This window comes from Gallus gallus, chromosome 2, assembly GCF_016699485.2.
Source record: "Gallus gallus isolate bGalGal1 chromosome 2, bGalGal1.mat.broiler.GRCg7b, whole genome shotgun sequence".
Taxonomy (NCBI): Eukaryota; Metazoa; Chordata; class Aves; order Galliformes; family Phasianidae; genus Gallus; species Gallus gallus.
In genome coordinates, this window is record NC_052533.1 from 75433093 (window position 1) to 75452533 (window position 19441).

The 19441-nt window shown below is 36.4% G+C and overlaps 1 protein-coding gene across 1 annotated transcript in view; it reads left to right on the top strand.

Annotated features, from left to right (window-relative positions):
• Positions 1-18051, top strand: part of MARCH11 (membrane associated ring-CH-type finger 11) — a 30761-nt gene extending 12710 nt beyond the window's left edge. Inside the window, exons 3-4 of the mRNA XM_015282241.4 lie at positions 10447-10639; positions 17545-18051. Of these exons, the coding sequence (XP_015137727.1) occupies positions 10447-10639; positions 17545-17867 (516 nt within the window). The 3' untranslated portion in view covers positions 17868-18051. The remainder of the gene's footprint in view (positions 1-10446; positions 10640-17544) is intronic.
• Positions 18052-19441: the final 1390 nt, after the last annotated feature.

Sequence of the window (19441 nt, forward strand, 5' to 3'; positions counted from 1 at the left end):
CATAAAATAAATTCAACTGAAGTTCCTGGCGAGGGCAATGCCAGATTTCTATCTGGCATGCTTTCTTCATCAATGTTTGGAGGGGTGAGTTGCTTACAAACATTGGATACCAAGGGACTTTTGAAGATCTGCTTGCCTGTTTCTGTCTGTTTCAGAGAAGTGAACAAGAGCATTCTATCTAGAAAATTTTTCAAAGTGTCTCAGGACATTTTGAATTTTTCAAGTTGTCCAAGGACTTCCTATAGGATCACTGGAGTATTTTGCAAAGAGCAACCTAAGCAAATTTCATCAAATCCTGTTGTTAATATCGTTAAGGACTCATTTAACACTGCTGATTTTAAGGTAGAGCAGCTGATGTGAAGAGAAGACCAACACCTCTATCATATACAATTAGTGGATTTAAAGAGGGGACTACTGTCTAGAGAGACAACCAAAATACATACAGACATATACTTGAAAAATAATTTGCCGTAGTGCTAACTAAACACTAAGCAGTTCTTTGTTATAAGTGTTTTCTTTGTGTACAGCATGTGCTTAACCTTCTTTCTCTTAGGTGTTTCTTGATTTGAGAGAAAACAAGGGTATTTTTATGTCTGTATTTATACTGGAAGGGATGGTACATAGGTTATGTGTGAGTCATAGCCACCATTAGGCCAAGAGCAATTTATAGTTTAAGGGCTTCCAAGCACAGCAGTATGAATTGAATATAACAGCTTTTATTATTATAACCATTGCTTCTCGTAGTGTTATAAATGTTGATGCATAGTAAGCAAGAAGCCTGTGTATCTTCAGCGGCCAGCCCAAACTATTAGAAAAAAATCTGATTGCTAATTCAAACAATAGTACCTACCAGCTTGTAGCCGTGATTATGTAGTAATACCTGAAAAAAACTTACTAAGACAATTGATTTTTAAAATATTAATGCTTATTAAATTAGAATTAATAGTAATAATGATTGCTGTTATTAATTGTAAAATGCATACATCATATTAATATAGAATCAAAGAATCATAGAATCTCTCAGGTTGGAGAAGTCCTTAAGGATCATTGAGTCCAACCACAACCTAACCATCCTACCCTAACTAACAACCCTCCGCTAAATCATGTCCCTGAGCACCATACCCAAATGGTTTTTAAACACATCCGGGGATAGTGACTCAACCACCTCCCTGGGGAGCCTATTCCAGTGCTTAACAACCCTTTCTGCAAAGAAGTTTTTCCTGATATCCAATCTAAACTTACCCTGGTGCAACTTGAGGCCATTTCCCCTCGTCCTGTCACCTGTCAGCAGTCAGAAGAGACCAACCCCACTCTCGCTGTAAGCACCTTTCAGATATTGGAAGAGAGCAATAAGGTCTCCCCTCAGCCTCCTTTTCCCCCGACTAAACAGCCCCAGTTCCTTTGTGCATCTTTTTTTATCGTGTTTTAATTATTATACATGATACATAATATCTAAAACAAAAGGAGTCGTCATAAATGAATTTTTCTATTTGGCCAAATTTTCAAGCAGTATGCTGCTTACTCTATTAATTTGCACAGTCTGAAATCATCTAATTATGACTACAGTGTCTTCAAGTGAAGATTTATTGCAAATGTAATTGATTACACAATCAATCTATTTGATTTGTCAATCTAGTAGATTAACCTCTAATTGAATTTTAAAGCAAGTTTTGCCAGATTTTGTGCAGGCCAGAACCTAGGATTGCCTTCTCTGTGATTACATGGTTGTTGATAATACATTGGCATATATATTGTCCTGCTTTTTAACCATTCCCCAAGTTATACACTTCTTGTTTAGGGATTAGGTGAGGCAGCAATCTTAACTCTAAAATAAGTATGTTCCTTTCACCTCAAAATCTGAAGTGCCCTTGTTTTATATCTCACAGAGAAGCATTTAGTCTTTCCTCAAAGATTTTCCTAGGGTCACATGAAAATTTTGATACAATTCTATGAATTACTTTTGGTTATGACTGAAAGGCCAAATGGCCTGGGGCCATACTTAGAGTCAGATGTTTTCTTGTGAGGTACCCTTCACTACTGAAACACATCACTGCCATAGAGCAAAAGGAAGAAGATTGGATAGTGAATGTCCTTCAGATTCTGTTCCTAACATGCTAAAGAGCTGGTTTGTGCCAAAATTATTGAGAAGGGCCCGATTCTCAGCTGTGTATGTAGCTTCTGTAGGATATAAAGGAGTCCAGTGACAACAGATGAGGACATACTACTTGACACCTTGTCTTATGGACTTGGACAGACGAGAAGCAGATGGTGGAAAGCAGTAAAATGCAGTGTACTTGAAACACAATGATACTTTACAAGTTCTTAATCATGCTTATCCAGTCAGATCTGTTTGTACACCTATATTTTTTGTCTCTATCATTTAACCATCATTGTGTGTTGGGCCTAGATTGGACAAATATATTAATGCTTAGCATTTTAACTCTTACAGTACTTTAATGATATAGACAATTCCTTGCAGCCATTTTTCATTAAACTCTAAACTCTAAAATTCCCATTGTATAGCATTTCTTCAACCTTCACATCATTTTTTTGATTCTTTTTCAGCGAAGACCATGGCCTCTTTGTCAGCATTCAGAACAGCTGAGGTAGACCAGTGTCAGAAATAGGTTTTGATGCTTTGTGTAGTATTAAAATTATGTCCCTTCTCAACCTTATAGAGGTGATATGAGTACAGGAATCAATTAAATTTGCTTTCTCTTTGGTTCAGCAAACATCTGTGTGTCTGGTACATATGAATTGGAAGTGTTCCAGTAAATGACTTTGAAGAGTCATTGCATATGCTGAATAATGTGTCAATATCAGCTATTAAAATAGCATCTTACAAGGTGAAAGTTGAAAATCTTGCTTTAACTCAGGTGAAGAATGGGTTTGAATGAAGGCCTTTCAAAAGGGAATGCATCAACTATTAGGATGTAGAATATTTTCAGGTTAAAACCTTTATCTTTCACCTTGTATGAGTTGTAAAAAATATTTAATTATTCATATTGTCAAAAAGACAGAGAAATAGGAGCTACCACTTTTGGAAAGTCCAGTTAGCAGATGAAACATGAGTTTCAGTAAATGAACTGGAATTAATAGTTGAACACTTCAACACAGACAAGAAGGCACCAGCAAAAACAGTCAAGAACAGATGATCCCGCTTTACACTGATAGCTGTTCAGGGTATTTTGCAGGTGAGGCTTGTTCCTTCCATGCTGAACAATTTTTTCAACACCTTTGGTGAGTGTGCTAATATGTTAAGGAGTTGCATGATCTTATCCTCATGGTCAGCTTTTTTTCCCTTTAAACCTATTCAACCATCCTAGCTAAAATTTGCAATAAGTTCAATTCTCTGAAGAGAAGGAAAATGCATCTCTGGAGTTTTTTTTAATACTATTGTTTTGTGTCCAGAGTGAAATAGATTTCCAGGACTTCTAGGCTTCTAGGCACTCAAAAATCCATGATGCATCCAACATAAGTGCAGATGTTCTACTCTGCCAGGTACATGCAATAAGCCAACACTTCCCAGAACTATCAGCTAAATTCCATGTGTGCTGCACAGATGGAATATACCTTCGCAGTGAATGTTATGCTTTCAGAGTGTCCAAAGTACGGGGACTGCCTTCCAAGCAGACTGAGAAGCTACATGCAAGCTGAATTATCTGTATTCTTGAACTATATGATTCATAAAAGAAAAGATGATTGCATTATAACTACAGGAACTCTGTCTTAATAATTTATCAAAATTGGTGAGCATTATAGGCGAGTTGCAATTTTTGTATCATCAATTACTTTTAAAATACACATAATTAATTCACTCTGAAAAGTAATGCCTCCTATTTATTTCCATGGAAACTATAACAAATACAAACAGCACAGTAGCACTATTTGATAGAGCAAATTCTCGAGTACAAAATGGTATTTTTCATCATAGTCACCGCCATTCGCTATGCTTTTTTTTTTTTTTTTTTTTTTGCCAGCAATTAACAAAAGCCTGCATCCTGTGCTCATAAAAATCTGCATGGCCATCTGGAACGTGTCTTGTCTTTCATATTCCTGATACCACTGCTGAAACACACCATCCACTGCCTCCCTTTGCTTCATATGCATTTCCTTATCACATGCCATTCTGTTAGACTCTGCTGCCATTTGTCACACGGCAACAAAACATAATGGATTATTGATGGGAAGGTTCAACCTCTTCTGCCATGCTACCAACATCTGCCTCTGACATTGTGGGTCAGTATAATAAAATAAGAGACATTACTTTAAGAACAGACCTTGTAAAAATAGAAGCCTATGGCTAAAAAGGGCATTTCAAATGTTTACATATATATACTCAATCCTATGCATTTTCTGTCCAAGTAGGTCAGTAAGTTGACAATATCTCTGCATATTAAATCATGCAAATAATATTATGTGCATACTGCAAAACACATTAGAAAAATTATCTGATCATTTAGACTACTAACAACAAATAGGCTTTTCAATAAAGATTTATTGAACCTAATTCATTGAGTTTTTTAACTTTAAGTTTTATTCGTAAACAGATTGCAAATCCTATTATGCATAATGAATGTCTGTGTTTAAGAGCTTGTTCCTGTCACAGCTACCTGTTTCTAGCAGCCAGAGAGAGTAGAAGATTCTATAAAAATCTTTTTGAAGTCATATAATTAATACATTTTCAGGTTAATCATACTATGTTATAATAGTTCACCATAAGGTTGGTTCACCATCAGTTATTTTTAATTACTTTACATTAAATACACCTTCCAGAATGACTGGAGGGAACAAGACTCTACCATCAGCTACCCTCGCTCCTGTGATGGCAACTAAATAACCTGTCTCTAAGTGACAGAGCAGATAGTTGGTGGCAGCCATGTCAAACTACCATATCAAAATTCAGCAGAGATTATGAGCATCTTCAGAGAATTTAGATGTCTCATAGCAGACTAGTTGGTATATTGTAGTTCAGTATTATATCTAATGTAGCTTAATACCAACATGATAAGGTTGATGATGAACTAGTGTGTGCACACATGCTACTTCTTACTGTATTTTTAAATTAGATAAATTTTTATAATAACTCAGAATCTTAGCTGCATTGAATTCCAGTTTAGTACATGAATTCAAAGAAAGTGAAGGGAGCCCATTGTTTATGATCACATGCTTGAAAAACCCAACACTGAGTCAAAAATTAAGTGGTAAAGGTATACATATTTGAAAGATAATGTTACCCTTCACAAACATGGAATAGTCCATGTGTCTTCATAGAATTATAGAATGGTTTGGGTTGGAAGGAATGTAAAGACCATCTATTTCCAACCCCCCTGCCATGGGCAAGGACATCTTCCAGTAGACCATATTGCTCAAAGCCCCATCCCACGTGGCCTTGAACACCTCCAAGATAGTTTTCTGTTTCATCACCTGTTGCTAGTCTTCCTGAGTCGGTTGTACTATATGCAGGGGGGATTACTCTCTGTCATCTAATCTGGGCAGCCATGAGGAGGAATTTTCATATGTTCTTCATTAAGGATGTAAGAAAATCTGTACTTTCACTGCAGACATTTTTCATATAAAGTGTTTTGAGTCCAATTTCAGTCTCAGTGAGTGCTTTTAAGATCACCTTTCTGCCATGCATTTTATGACAATCAATGGGCTTTTATAAGGCACAATTAAAAAAAGCCAAGTCAGTACCAATTTATCTCAAAGATGATAAATCTTTGAATATTGTATCAATTTTTTTGTTAGTATATAACCTGCATATTTCTTTATTAACTTTTTTTTTCTTTAGCAATTAGCTCTTCAAAGCAATATGTTTCTTTCAACTTCTGGAAGTCTCTACCTGAAAAAATATGAAATTATGCAGTATTTATCCTTGATAGAGCACTTATAGGAACACTGGTTCTGGGTTAGAAACAGAACTGTAGGGTGCATTAAATGTACCAGACTCCAAAACGATTTATGAAAGAAAGAGCAGTGGTAAATAAAAAATTACCAAAGCCAAACATAATGAAGTGTCAGTAGAAATGAAAGTGTAGGGAATTCTCAAGGGACGAGAAAGCAATGCTGTATTAAAATCAGAAGCCTGGGTATGGCATGGTACCTCATAACATTACAGATATGGTGGGGAAGAACATGAAATGGGATCCTATTTCAAATAAATTTAAAGGATTTTTTTTAAATGTCTATAAAAATTATTATTTTTGTCAGATACAAAATATTTAAAGTTTTCTTTTAATTTTGATTGTAAAGCAAAATGCTGGTTTGTATGAAAATGTTTAATTTTTATGGTTATGTACTTTATAGAAGCTTACAATAGAAAGGCTGCATAGAACTTTTCTGAGTTGTTAAAACTTAGCTAAAATAACTTAATGTTTATGAGGATAATGACAACCAATGACAAGCAAATGACAGAGACGAATTAGGAAGTCATAATTTATAATCTTGAACAATTCAGAGTTACAAAGCAAGTTATATGAAGAAAATGTGAAATAATTTTATGGAAATAATGGATTTAAATTATGACGTACCAGTAATGATATCTTTCAATGTGAGATGTTAAATAATTCAGACTGTTAAATTCTAAACGCAATTTCTTTATTGCTGATTCTTCTACCACATTACTTTCGTGACCTCTATCATGAACAGTTACTTTAATACTAAAAGTTGAGGTGAATAGAACATGTAGCAGGGCATGCAGTAAGGTGAACGATCATAAGAAATCCAATAGGGGTTAAATGTCTTTGCTATTTAAACAGAAAAGCTCCTCTATCCCTAAGCATTTATCAGAGTGTATACTCACACACTGTAACTACACTTTGCATGAGATTTCAGACAGTAGAAAGCATTGCGACTGCAACTGCCGTTCCTCTTCATAAATCCTGTTATGAAATGCAGTGTAACCGAACAGTACAGTTCCATGTAGTTCCTTCTCATTGCCTAATGGCTAATATTGTCTATGGCTAAATAAAGAGCTAAATCTTTGGAGCTTATTTACATATGAATAGTGCAATAACTATAGAATACCTTCTCCATGTGAAAAATATGCCTGTCTCAGTCCAATCTGCTTGTTCTTTATAATTCATACCCGAACACAATAAAAGCTAAGGGAAAAATGAAGCCATATATTTCCTGAGAGGCAATCTCAGACTATGTTTCTGAAGCAAAATTGCTTGGGGGCAGAGGGCCAGGGAGAAGAAAGTTTCATTTCTGGTCAGTTAGACATCAGTATTATGCATGGTCTTGACATTTGCACTAAGGAGGGACAAACACAGTAACCAAGGTCCTGAATCTGATCAGGTTAGAGTTTAGCACCTATCTACCCTACTCTGTCACTGTTACACAGTTGAATTCTTACAGCAGACAGCCTTGCAACAGGGGACAATTTAGCTGTTTGGGCTTCTTGAGTGCTTTCCATGTTACATGTACCACCCTTCCTCTTCTGTCCACTGTGGAGTTTTATTGATTAGTTTAACTTACAAACTGTACTGATAGGAAGATAAAATATGTAAATTGCTTAGAAACTGCTGACCTTCATATTCAGGAAGGTGGAGGAGTATAGTTTCTTTTGTACAGAAGAAAGGCAGCAGACACTACAAAGTTCAAAGCGGCTGAGTAATAGTAAAGAATGTCCAACCCCCTTTATGGGTTCTTGGTTGTTGGGGTTTTTTTGGTTTGTTTGTTTGTTTTTGTTTTAATTACTCATTGATTTTTGAAGGCAAAGGAATTAGGAACCATAATCTGTGGAAGGCTTATGCATTTTCTCAGTAATTGAAGTGGCTCCCCTTCCTGGTTGGTAGCATAGTAGAATGTTGAATTTTTGGAATTATTAAATTTGCGGAGGTTGAGAGATAATTGCTACTTACATTCTTGACAACCCGTTCATCTGATCTGGAGAACAACAAAATGACTAAAGCACATTATTAAGAAGATGCCAGGAAGAGACTGAGATCTTATCTATGTCTCTTAGGACTTTTAAAGGTCAAGATTTTCTAGAAGGAAGTTTGGGGAAAATCAACAGATGCCCTAGTGAGACCTCTACACGAAAGAAAAATAAAAAGTGTCAGAAATGGTTGAGTCTCATTATGAACAGGAGATGACGGGAATAGAAATTGCATGCCTGGCAATGCTAGAATAGAGGGTAAGCTTTATATCTACGCTGCACTCTATGTTACTTATCCTGAATGTTTGGACTGCTTTTCCTTCTGCTCAGTGCTAGTTTTGAAGAATAACTAAGAGTAATTGAAGTAAAAAATAAAATAAAATTCAAAGTAATCTGAACTAAGCTTAGGGAATTGCACTGTGAAAGAGCAGCTGTTTATTTCAGTGATAGAATTTTTTTTTTCAGTTTATTGCTAGCCTCCTCCATGAATTTGATAGCTTAATATTTTATGACAGTTAATGCATAAAACTAAATTTTACTTCATGTAAACATACTATGATTTCATGCAGTCTGAACAAATATAATACAGGGCTGTCTTACACTGATAATGAAAGAAGATAGACATACATAACCAACAGCATTTTTGACAGCTTTCTGCCAGGTCACACTGTGTAGTGTTAGCTGTGAAATGAAAAATAATTTTGTTGAACATATACCCACCAAGTCTAAAGAGAGCTCTATGAATTTCAGCCCCGACATTTAAGTTCTGTATAGAATATCTCAATCATGAGAAGCTCATACCATTCTGTCATGAATCAGTTGTAACGGGCCTTCCCTGACCTTGTAAAAAAACTCCTAATAAAGGAAACAAGTGTCCGTACATGCTTTACTATTAAAAAACCAATTTATTGTTGAATACAAATAGCTCCATTCCAACCTCCAAATTTCAATGAAATGATTAGTATGAGATTAATAAATTGATCGTAAAAGAACAGCATTTTGAGATACAAAACTCACAAATTGTATGACTACCTTTTTTTACTGTTATAGTCAGAAGGCTGCAACAAGAGGATGTAAGCAGAACCAGGTGTGCAAATTAGGCACCAGTTAAAAAAGTTAATGGCAAAAACTGAAATGGAAGAAAAGGGGAGAGGATCTCATTGCTCATCTAGCAGTGGGACTTAATGGGAGAGCTTAAATTGTGGTTCAGACTGGATGTAAGAAAAAAGTTTTATGACCTGAGAGCAGTAAAGAAGTGTACGAGATTGCTCAGAGAAGTTGAGCTGTCTCCATAATTGGAGATTTTCAAGCCTTGAGCAATCTGGCCTGATCCCATCACTGACCCCGTTTTAAGCAGAAAGTTGAACTAGAGACCTCCCACAGCCCCTTGCAACCTGAATTGTTCTAGCATCTTACAATCATACAATACTGGCTACCCAACTGCTGTTAAAAAATAATGCTTTTATAAACTAACAAAGAAAAAACTACTACCAGATGGGTAAAGAAGTAATAGAGCTGTTGGTTCAGTAGATCTTTCTCCACCTGGTCCTTATTGCAACCCTAGGAGTGGGCAGATATTTTCAAAATTAGGAGAAGAAATGATGTCAATCTAAAGATTTGGCACTCTTATCTCTGGAGCAGATCATGGTGCTAGAGTCTGACAAACTAATCCAGACAAATAATTGTCTACGAAAGACCACATACTAATGTAGGGCAATCTAGGATGATTTTTTGTTGTTGTTGTTATGTTGTGTTTTGTTTGTGTGACCTTTTATTTTAACAACATTTTACTTCTATTCATATCTTGACAAAGTTCAGTAAGCATAGTCTTTATGTTAAAATCTTGTCGCATCACAAATCTGAATTATCTCACATACATAGAATCCATCCTTCCTAAGAAAGGCAGAGGTGGGTAATGTGCACTGGAAAGAAATGTGCATGCCACCTATGTTCAGGGCTCTTCCCATGTCTTCAGATTGCTTCCATACTAAGCTACAGATGTCTCTTTGTACTGCTAACACTGATTTATGCACAGAACCCCATCTCCCTTGGCATGCCTGGAGACAGCCAGGAGTTTCTTTGATGAGCAGCAGGAAAGTGGAAAGTGGCTTTGGACTTGGAGGGGGGTGGGATCGGAAGGAAAGGTGTCACTTTCAACTTGTACTAACATAAAAACAGACTTAGATTGGCTTCCCAACTTTCTTTGTATTCTGTTTGTTTGCATACAAATACGAAAGGCTGAGTTCCATTCCTAAGACTAATTTTTTTTTTGCTTATGTATTCAAAATAGAAATAAACTAATAACTCTTCTGAAGTTCACAGCTAGATGGTGATGGTAGTGATGCTGGAGGAGATGGCGAAGCAACTATTAGTTTCACTTTTAATTAAAGTGAAATAGGTAAAAAAGTTCTATAAAATGTTAGTGTCAAATATATTAGTAACATTTTATGAAGATATGTATAAATTTTAAAGTAATTTCTGATTTCAGGAAAAAAGTGGAGTTGAATGTACAATCACAGAAAATAACATTTTTATCTTATACACCTTTGTTTCTCTTTTAGTGGCAAAGCATTACTATAACACTGGTTGAGAAAGTGCAGATGGTTGCTGTAATCCTAGGATCTCTGTTCTTAGTAGCAAGTGTGACTTGGCTTCTATGGTCAGCCTTCAGCCCTTATGCAGTATGGCAAAGAAAGGACATCCTTTTTCAAATCTGCTATGGAATGTATGGTTTTATGGATCTAGTATGCATAGGTAAGCTCAAAAACTTTAAACAGCACAGACTGTGGTTTAAGACTGTGACTATCTATTTTTCTAATTGGTCACTCTAATTGATCACTCCAGTTCTTCTCCAATTTATTCTCAGCTGATACCAATATTGCTATTTACAGTGTCACCGATACTGCAAAGAGAAAAGAACCAAAAAGACTTTACTCTCAGACTGATCAAAGCATTTTAGTGATAAGAATAGGATCCGTTTCAAGTACTTGCAAATATAGACAGCCAGCAAATTTCAGAAATTCTGAGTGATAAATGTTGGTGTTATCCCAATCTCTTATAAAGGAATTGTGAAGGGCAGTGCTAAATTCTGCTCAATAAGGCGTGAGGAAACAGAACAATTCCCAATATCAAGGCTTTTGCTCCAACCATAAAGCCTTTTGAAGTCTTTTACTGTCACTTCATTACTGTATCTTAGAATCATAGAATCATAGAATGGCCTGGGTTGAAAAGTCATCATCAAGATGATACAGTTTCAGCCCCCCTGTTATGTGCAGGGTCTCCAACCACTAGACCAGGCTGCCCAGAGCCACACCGAAATGGCTGATGGCCGTTTCTATTTGTTTTGTAAATTTTATGAGAAGCCCACTCTAGAATCTAATTTTTGGACAGATTTTCTTCTGTGAATCTTCTCAAATAAGTGAATACAACTGAAGTTTGTAACGCTCTGGGCTGGTACTCAACTTTTAATGAAAAAAAAAAAAGCTCAGCTTCATGACCAGCTACATCCTTGTTCCTGCTGAGCATTCAAAGGTTATTCCTTTTGCTAGAAAAAGAAAACAAAACAAAACTCTAGGTGTAGACAAAAGGTGCTTCAGGCATTCTAAGCCTTTCAGTTATATGGAATTCTATGGTTGGGTTTTTTTTTTGTGTGTGTGTGGGGGGGGGGGGTTGCGGTTTGGTGCAGATTTTAATTACAAAAATTTTCTTTGATAGGCATTGGATAGTTGCAGTAACCAGTTATTTCTAACTATTGTCATTCCATTTGATTTCTCTAGTTGTTAAAACAACTAAATCCATCTAAAAACCAGCAGAGAATGTCTGTGGATGAGCCAAAATACTAGTGAATTTATCTGCATAAATAAACTATTCTAAGATGTGCTTTCAGTAGGTTGCTACATGCAGTTAGGTAGCTGCCCTTCAAGTCAACTGGGCTCAAGCCACCTCCAGACTAGAAGTGTGACATGCCTTAAATTACACAAATGTATGCTTTACAGGCCTATCAGAGAAAATATATGAAAACCTTTATGTTGCTTGCTCCGAAACTGATTATAAATAAATGTATTTGGAGCCTGGTTTTCTATAATGCTTAAATTCAGTGCACATATGACTTATCTGGAAATTCAGAAACAGAAGTTTGGTAATTGAAAAATTCTGATAACACAGTCATTCAGCCTACACAATCTACATGTAATTTCAAGTAATCTGCATTCTGTGAGCTTATAATGCCAGGAGCTCTTGTAACTTTTCAAAATATTTATTAATATATTCAATTCTATTCAATTTTATCATAAAATGAGGAATTTTAGATTGATAGTTTTAATTTAAATTCTTTGAATAAAGCTCTCTAATAGACAAATGTAATTATTATTTATGAATCACGTAACAACACAATACTGCCAATTATGCTAATGACTTCCCAAAGACATTAACATATGCTTTTTACCATTGCATATCATATATAATCTCTTATATCATAAAGCTTGTAATGCTTACAGCCAGCTACTTCTTATTAAGTCTGTCCTCTGCTCTCATTTGTATTTAGTCATCCATGACATTCTCTCCGTTTGAGCTTAGTCTTACAAAAGATTTGCAATTATACCTATACTCCCACTAGAATCTCTGTTTATTTTACTCAAAAACTGTGCATGCACATGAGTTTGCCTGTGCAGCACCTATTCCAAGACAAGTGGATGAGTTACTGGTGGTATGATCAAGATTTAGTCCAACCCATTTCAGTTGCACAAACATCATTATTATTATTATTATTATTATTATTGCCATTCTTGAGGTTTAAATAGCTGTACTTTTTGAAGTATTTTATCATTTTAAAAACAATTTGCCCTGAAGTAATGATGCATTTACGTGATGTCTTCCAATACTTGCACATACTTGGTCTTCTACCCCTCTTCTGCTTCCACTTTTTTTTTAGATGCTGTTTTTTTAAGTAGACACCATTTTGGTTTGTTTGGTTGGTTTTTTTTATCTCTTTGGTCAGCACTTTTTCTCAGCCTCGTACTTTGTACTCAGTCTCACACCTTATTTCAGCCTCATTTTATTCTAGGCGTTCACCTTTCTTCAGCCTTCTATTACCTTTCAGCTTTTATTCTTGCCTCCCATTCCTCTTCAGCCTCAAACTTTTCTCAGCCTGTACTCATTCATCTTGTATTTTTTTTTCTGACTTTGCACTGCTTTTGTTTATTTTTCCTCTGCCTCCACCTCCTTTTTGTCCCCAGCAGCCCTTTTCACATTCAGCCTTTTCCCCAGCTTTTACATTTTTTCTCTCTACCCACCCCTTCTTTTACTCTCAACCTTTTTTAGCCTTGACTTCTTAATTAAGCTTTTATAGTTTTCTCAGTCTCACGTCCCTTTTCAGCCTCAAGCTCTACTCCAGATTCTTCTGATTCTCAGAGCTTCCACACCTTCTTGACCTCCATTTATTCTCAAAATCTACCTATTTCAGGTCTTCCACACTTCTTTCTCTCTCCACTTTTCTCCTATTCTCCCATGTTGTTTCCGTCTTCACTTTTTCTCACACTATTTTCTTAACCTCCCAACATCTGTGGATTTTATAGGACCTGCCACCCCTTTTGGTCTCCTACCTCATTTTTGCATCCCACCCTTTCTTTGGCCTCTGCTTTTTTTCCAGCCTCCATTTTTTTCTTTTCTTCAGCCTCCCACAACTTCTTGGCCTCCTACTCACTTTTTTTTGCCTCTACTTTTTTCAACCTTTTTATTTATTTTTTTTTGAGTCTTCCACCCCTTTTAAGCTTCCGCTTTATTTCAGCCTCTACTTTTCTTTAGTCTTCCATCCCTTTACAAGTGTTTGGTTTCGCACCTGTTTTCAGCATTCACTCTTTCTCAAGCTCTATACTTTCTTATGACTGCCAAAGTTTTTTTTTTTTTTTCCTCAGCCTTCCCACCCCATTTGGTCTCCTACTGCCGTTTTGGTATCTCACCCTTTTTTTGTCCTCCCAACCCTTTTTTAAATCTCTTAATCAGACCTCATACTCTTTTTTGTCTTCCTTCTTTTTTTTTTTTCCTCTGACTTTACTTTCAGCCTTCTACTCCTTTTTTTGACCTACAGTCATTTTTTCAGTCTTATTTTTTCCTCATTCTTTTTTTTTGTGTTCAGCTGCTCTCTGTTTTGTTCTGCTGCTCCTTTTTGACCTTCCACTCCTCTTTCAGCCTCCACTTCTTCTCAGACTGTTTTTCTTCGACCTTTCAATGAGATAGTCCTCTTTCAAGCCTTCTTTCATGCCATTTTCTCTCCCACCATTGCAAATACCCAGTATTTGCAATACCTATGTAACTAATTCCCTTAATTGTAAAACTGCACAGGCAGAGGGTTTTTTTTATAGTGATCACAGCTAGATATACTTAGTATTTTTTCACTCAGATACAGTTTTTTCACATTTCTATTTAATTATAAATAGTTGAGAAATAATTAAAGTTCTCCATTAAAGTGGATGTTTCTCTTTAACGCTTTGCTAATTTATTGCTTTTTTTTTTTTTTTTTTTTTTTTTTTTTGTATTTGTGAATCTTGACACTTATGTCCAGTGGGTGAGGGCTGTTCTTAAAAAGTGTCTTTAATTACCCAGTAAAAAATGTTTAGGCTTCTGGGATGATAATTCTTGAATGATTATAAGAGAAATTAATGTGATAAGTAAGACAACATAGGAGCCTAATGCCACATCTGAATGACGATGTGTCCTTCTTGTAAAGACATTCAGTATGAAAAAGCTCAAGTGTTCTGTGCTTCAGGATATTAAAGCCTTTGGACAGAGCTAATGAAAGAATCTCACAGTACTTTACAATGAACAAACAGAAAATGATATCCTCATAATCCTATTGTCTGGCTCCCACCACAGTCACTACATTTTAGAGATAAATCCTGAAGGTAAAGCCTTCTTAGAACCTTAGCACATTTTGCCAGGTCTCTTATTCCCAAAACTCTGTTCCTTGTAGATGTTACTTGGACAGAATGTTGGAACAGCTAATAGCACTGAAATCTAACACTACTTCTTGGGATTGTCTATGTCAAACAAAGTATTCTGCTGATCTGTAATTTTTTCTTCTAGGACTGCGCGAGTATGTTCTCTGTGCTATTGAAACTATGGGTTTTGGAACAAGTTAGTATAATTCAGGGATTTATCCTTGTTTTTTCTTCTCTTGGATCCCCATTCATTGCCATGAACCTCATAAGAAAAAGATTCTTAGTATCATGCAGCTTCATTTTAGTGACTAACATATATTCTGATCATCAGGACTTCTCTGTAACTGGAAAATCATATCCAGCATTTAAACTTTACTCAGATTTCCCCTTATTTATGGTCTCAGAACTTTTGGTGTAAGGAGGTGTTTTATCTTTTTTCTGCATGAAATTTTCTCTCAAAAGAGACAGGCTGTCTACTGGCATTCTTCTGCCTCTTCTGTATAGATCCTTCTGAATTTGCAGTTTTATCAGATGGGAAGTCAACCTTTTGAAGAGAAAAGTTAGGAAAGTGCTCTCTTTTTCCTTCAGCATTGCCAAGCTTTATTTCAAGCCTTGCAATATTTGATCCTTTGTTCCTTAGCTCTTTGAGAGCATACGTGAATAACAGCTTCCATTTTAAAGCAAATTTATCTTCCCTACCATTGTTGAGAAAAATCTGAAAATATAATTTCACTAAATCCTGAAAGCTCAAAAATAGGAAAAAAATAGTTCCTTAAAATAAAACAGTCCTATGACTTTTCTGTCATAATTCTGGGGGGATGCTTTTGACTCTTTCAGTGTACTTCACGTTCTTCAATGATCCTTCCTAATTGCTTCCTACTGCATCCTAAAATATGCTGTTTGGGCACCAGTGGAGAGCAGGCAGATATCAGAAATCTTTAGACTGGGGTAAATAGGTTCTCTCAATTTTGCTTCATCACCATCTTACAAGAAAATGGGCTGAAGAGTGTTATGATCCAGGAACAGGTAGAGGGGAACTACTATTGTGCTCTTTTCGTTCTGTAGGAAATTCATCAGGAAAAAAAGAAAAAAGAAAGAAAAAGGAATTTTTGTCACAGCAATAAAATCCTGGCTTATTTGGTTTGTAGACTACGTATGTGATCAAAGATCATTTAGCCTGTATCAGACACTTCAAGGAATTCTAAGTGAGTTGAGAGGCTCCAAGGGCTACTGCACCTGCTGTCAAGTGTCCTGGAAGCAACCTCACTTTTATCCATCTTTCAATGCAATGATCTTTAGAAATGTATTTGAATATGTATAGGTATCTGAAAATCATTGCACTTGAATTGGAGGTTTGCTCTTCATGTAAGTTCTTTTATCATCCTTTCTGCTTGTGCCATCTCTCTTTGAATGACTCTTTTCTGGTATCAGTTAACCCCCCTAAGAGACTTGGGTGCTTAAATTGCAAGTTTGTTGTGCAGCAACAGGTAATATATGATCTCTTTTGATAAAGAACTGTAGTCCATGGTGCAACAGAGGATACTACAGACTTTGAAACATATGGGAAAATTTTAAGAAACACATCAGACAACTAATATGTTGCAATGTTACTCAGAACCATACAAACTGCCATGCCTCTGAGCAGAAGAAAAAACTAATAAGGCTGAAACTCAATGAACCCCACAAGTAAATTCATATTTGAAACATTCATGCATGAAGAATGTGCATATAGGTATAAATAAATAAAAGTATATGCACACCTATGACAAATGAAGAATTTCATTTAAGTAAACAAATTTCTTGCACAGTTACAAAGATCATGAGCCTACGTGGAAGATCAGAAGTAGATTGGTCTATTCAGAACTTCAGATAAACTGTGTTTTCCTTGAAAGGACTATCTAAAAGAGTTCTGGGGTCTCAGCAAAAAAGGTCGTGCTTTTGTCTGCTGAATTTTAAAGTGGAAGAAGAAAGCCCATCATCCTTGCCATGCTCATCATAGTTAATCATAAGTTGTAATTTCTTCTTTCTCTACTGAAGCAAGAAAGGAAAGACATTACTCTTAGAGCTGTTCCAAGTTGTCTTAACTTTTCTGTGCTCCCAGGCTGAAATAGTACTGAAAAAACAGTTCCATTTGTTTGTATTGAATTCAACAAAACACTGCTGAACAAATTTAAGATCATTACAGAAGGTCCAACTTAAAGATCTACTTAAACTGTTACAACTCTCAATAAATAAGACTCACTGTGAACAAGGATAACACCAGCATGAACAATCAATTTACAAATCTGCTGGTAAAGTTGATTGATAATGGTTTACTTAAACATAAATATTTTCTTTTCAGTTAGGCACGCTCAGATAACTCCAGTATTCATTATGTTGATCTTCTTTTCAGAACAATTTTATTTCCTACTTAGGAGGACTGGGAAATTTGTGTAATTTTTGGATTTTGTTTAAATATATGAAGGAAAAGTTCAATATTGCAAAAAAAAAAAAAATATATATATATATATATATATATACAAGTGCAGTATTTATGTGCATGCTCCCTTTTCCCCAATCTTGAACATATGAATATCACATCGTATATGTTCAACTTATTTGAATTGTCAGTTATAGTGGCTAGATTCATTACAACTTGGCATTATGAATTAAATCTGTATTTACTCTCAAGATGGTACCCTGTGACATTTTGTACAAGCTAATGTCTTCTTTTCTTAATTTCAGGTCTCATAGTACATGAAGGTGCATCTGTTTATCGAGTGTTTAAGAGATGGAGGGCTGTGAATCTACACTGGGATGTGTTAAATTACGATAAAGCTACAGATATAGAAGAGAGCAATCGAGGAGAATCCTCAGCAGGAAGGACATTGTGGTTACCACTGACTGCATTTAGAAACAGAAATTTAGTTCACCCAACACAGTTAACCTCACCGAGATTTCAGTGTGGCTACGTATTGTTACATCTGTTCAACCGCATGAGACCTCAGGAAGATTCATCAGAGGATAATGGCTCTGGGGAAGTAGTAATGAGAGTGACCTCAGTGTAAAGATTAAGCTCACTGTGCTACACAGATAAGAATAACATGCCCTGATGTTACAGGGGTTTGGAATGTAGCTACAATGAATGGTAAAACCATTAACACTTGAAAAAACAACAACAAGAACAACACATTTTTTTAAAAGTTTAATGCTTTTTATACGATCAGCTAATTCACAAATACATTTTTCTGACCAAAAAAAAAAAAAAAAAAAAAAAAAACCCACAACAAAAAACCAACACCCAACCTCTTGCTTTTTATATAGTCTGGTTTATTAAATTTTTTGTCAATTTGTTACATGAGGTGTATACAATTATAGTTTAACTCTTAGGTCTTTGAATGCTGAAGAAAGTCATTTTTAAGTAAAAAAATATATTTAAATGTATTTTCTTAAACACTGGCTTTAACCCACTGTTATTATTTTTCCCACTTTCATGAGGATTAAACTGAACAGATTTCTTTCAAAAAGAAAAAAAATATGTTGACACAAGTCTAGTATTCTTTCTTTTCTATGTCTTCATTTTTGTTGTGTGTAGCTCAGTTTGGGTTTGTGAAAGTAAGTGAGAGATATATTGTCCCTTGCCTTTAAGCAGGAAGTCCACCAGGTGTTCTTAGAACCAAGAGGGAAGACGCCAGCTCTTCTTTTAGCTCTCCCAGGGGGGTGTTGATGTCAGACACACGTAAGATACAGACAGGGGAAGAGCGTGCAATTCCTCTCTGATATCCAAGAACTGCAGACTACAGGAGCTGTGCCTGTGCACAGAAATCACACTGCATTCCAAACAGTGGTGTTGCATTTAGCAGCCTCTGAATTTCCAGCAGCACTCTGACCACAAGCCATTGTCCAACCATATTCTTTAAAATAAAGAAGAAATGGGCATTATATGTATTGCCAATTCAAATAGAGTTCGATGGTAAGAAAAAAAGTTAAAACGCTGTCCTCCCACCCAACTTCTGCCTAGGCACGGCCTCACTCCTCCATCCTTGACCCCTTCACCTCCTGACCCCAAGCAGTACAGGGCTGGGAAACGGGGTCAGTACCTGACAGCCCCTCTCTGCCGGCCCCCCATCCTCACACCATGCCCTCCTTCAGCTGGGCCTTCCCAGGGGCTGAGGGAAAGTTCTGCCCAGCTCTGTTGGAAGGCCTCTGCTCCAGCTGTGCCTGGAGCCCACCCTGTCCTCCTCCTCCACTCCCCCAGGTGCAGACAGGGCTGTTCCTCCTGCTGTTGGTGGCTCCCAGCCGCCTTGTGCCCTCCCATCCCGAGGCTCTCCCGAACTCTGTAGAGTTCACTTTGCTGATGAACTCTACAGAGAGCCCAGCGTTCTGCATTAATTCTCACAAGCTCAAATTTACACTTACCAAATCTACAAGTGAGTTACTTCTCTTTAAGCAGATAAAGTGAAAAGTACACTAGCTGTGATCAGCCAAATACAATCTCAACAAAAGGCACTTTTTATCCTCCATGACAAACTGCCAACACACAACTGCCAATCTCATTGAGAAACTGTGAGAATTCCTTTCCATATTAGCTTTCAGCAATTTCCCAAAGGAGGGGAGAAACAGAAGATGAGAGGCACTATGA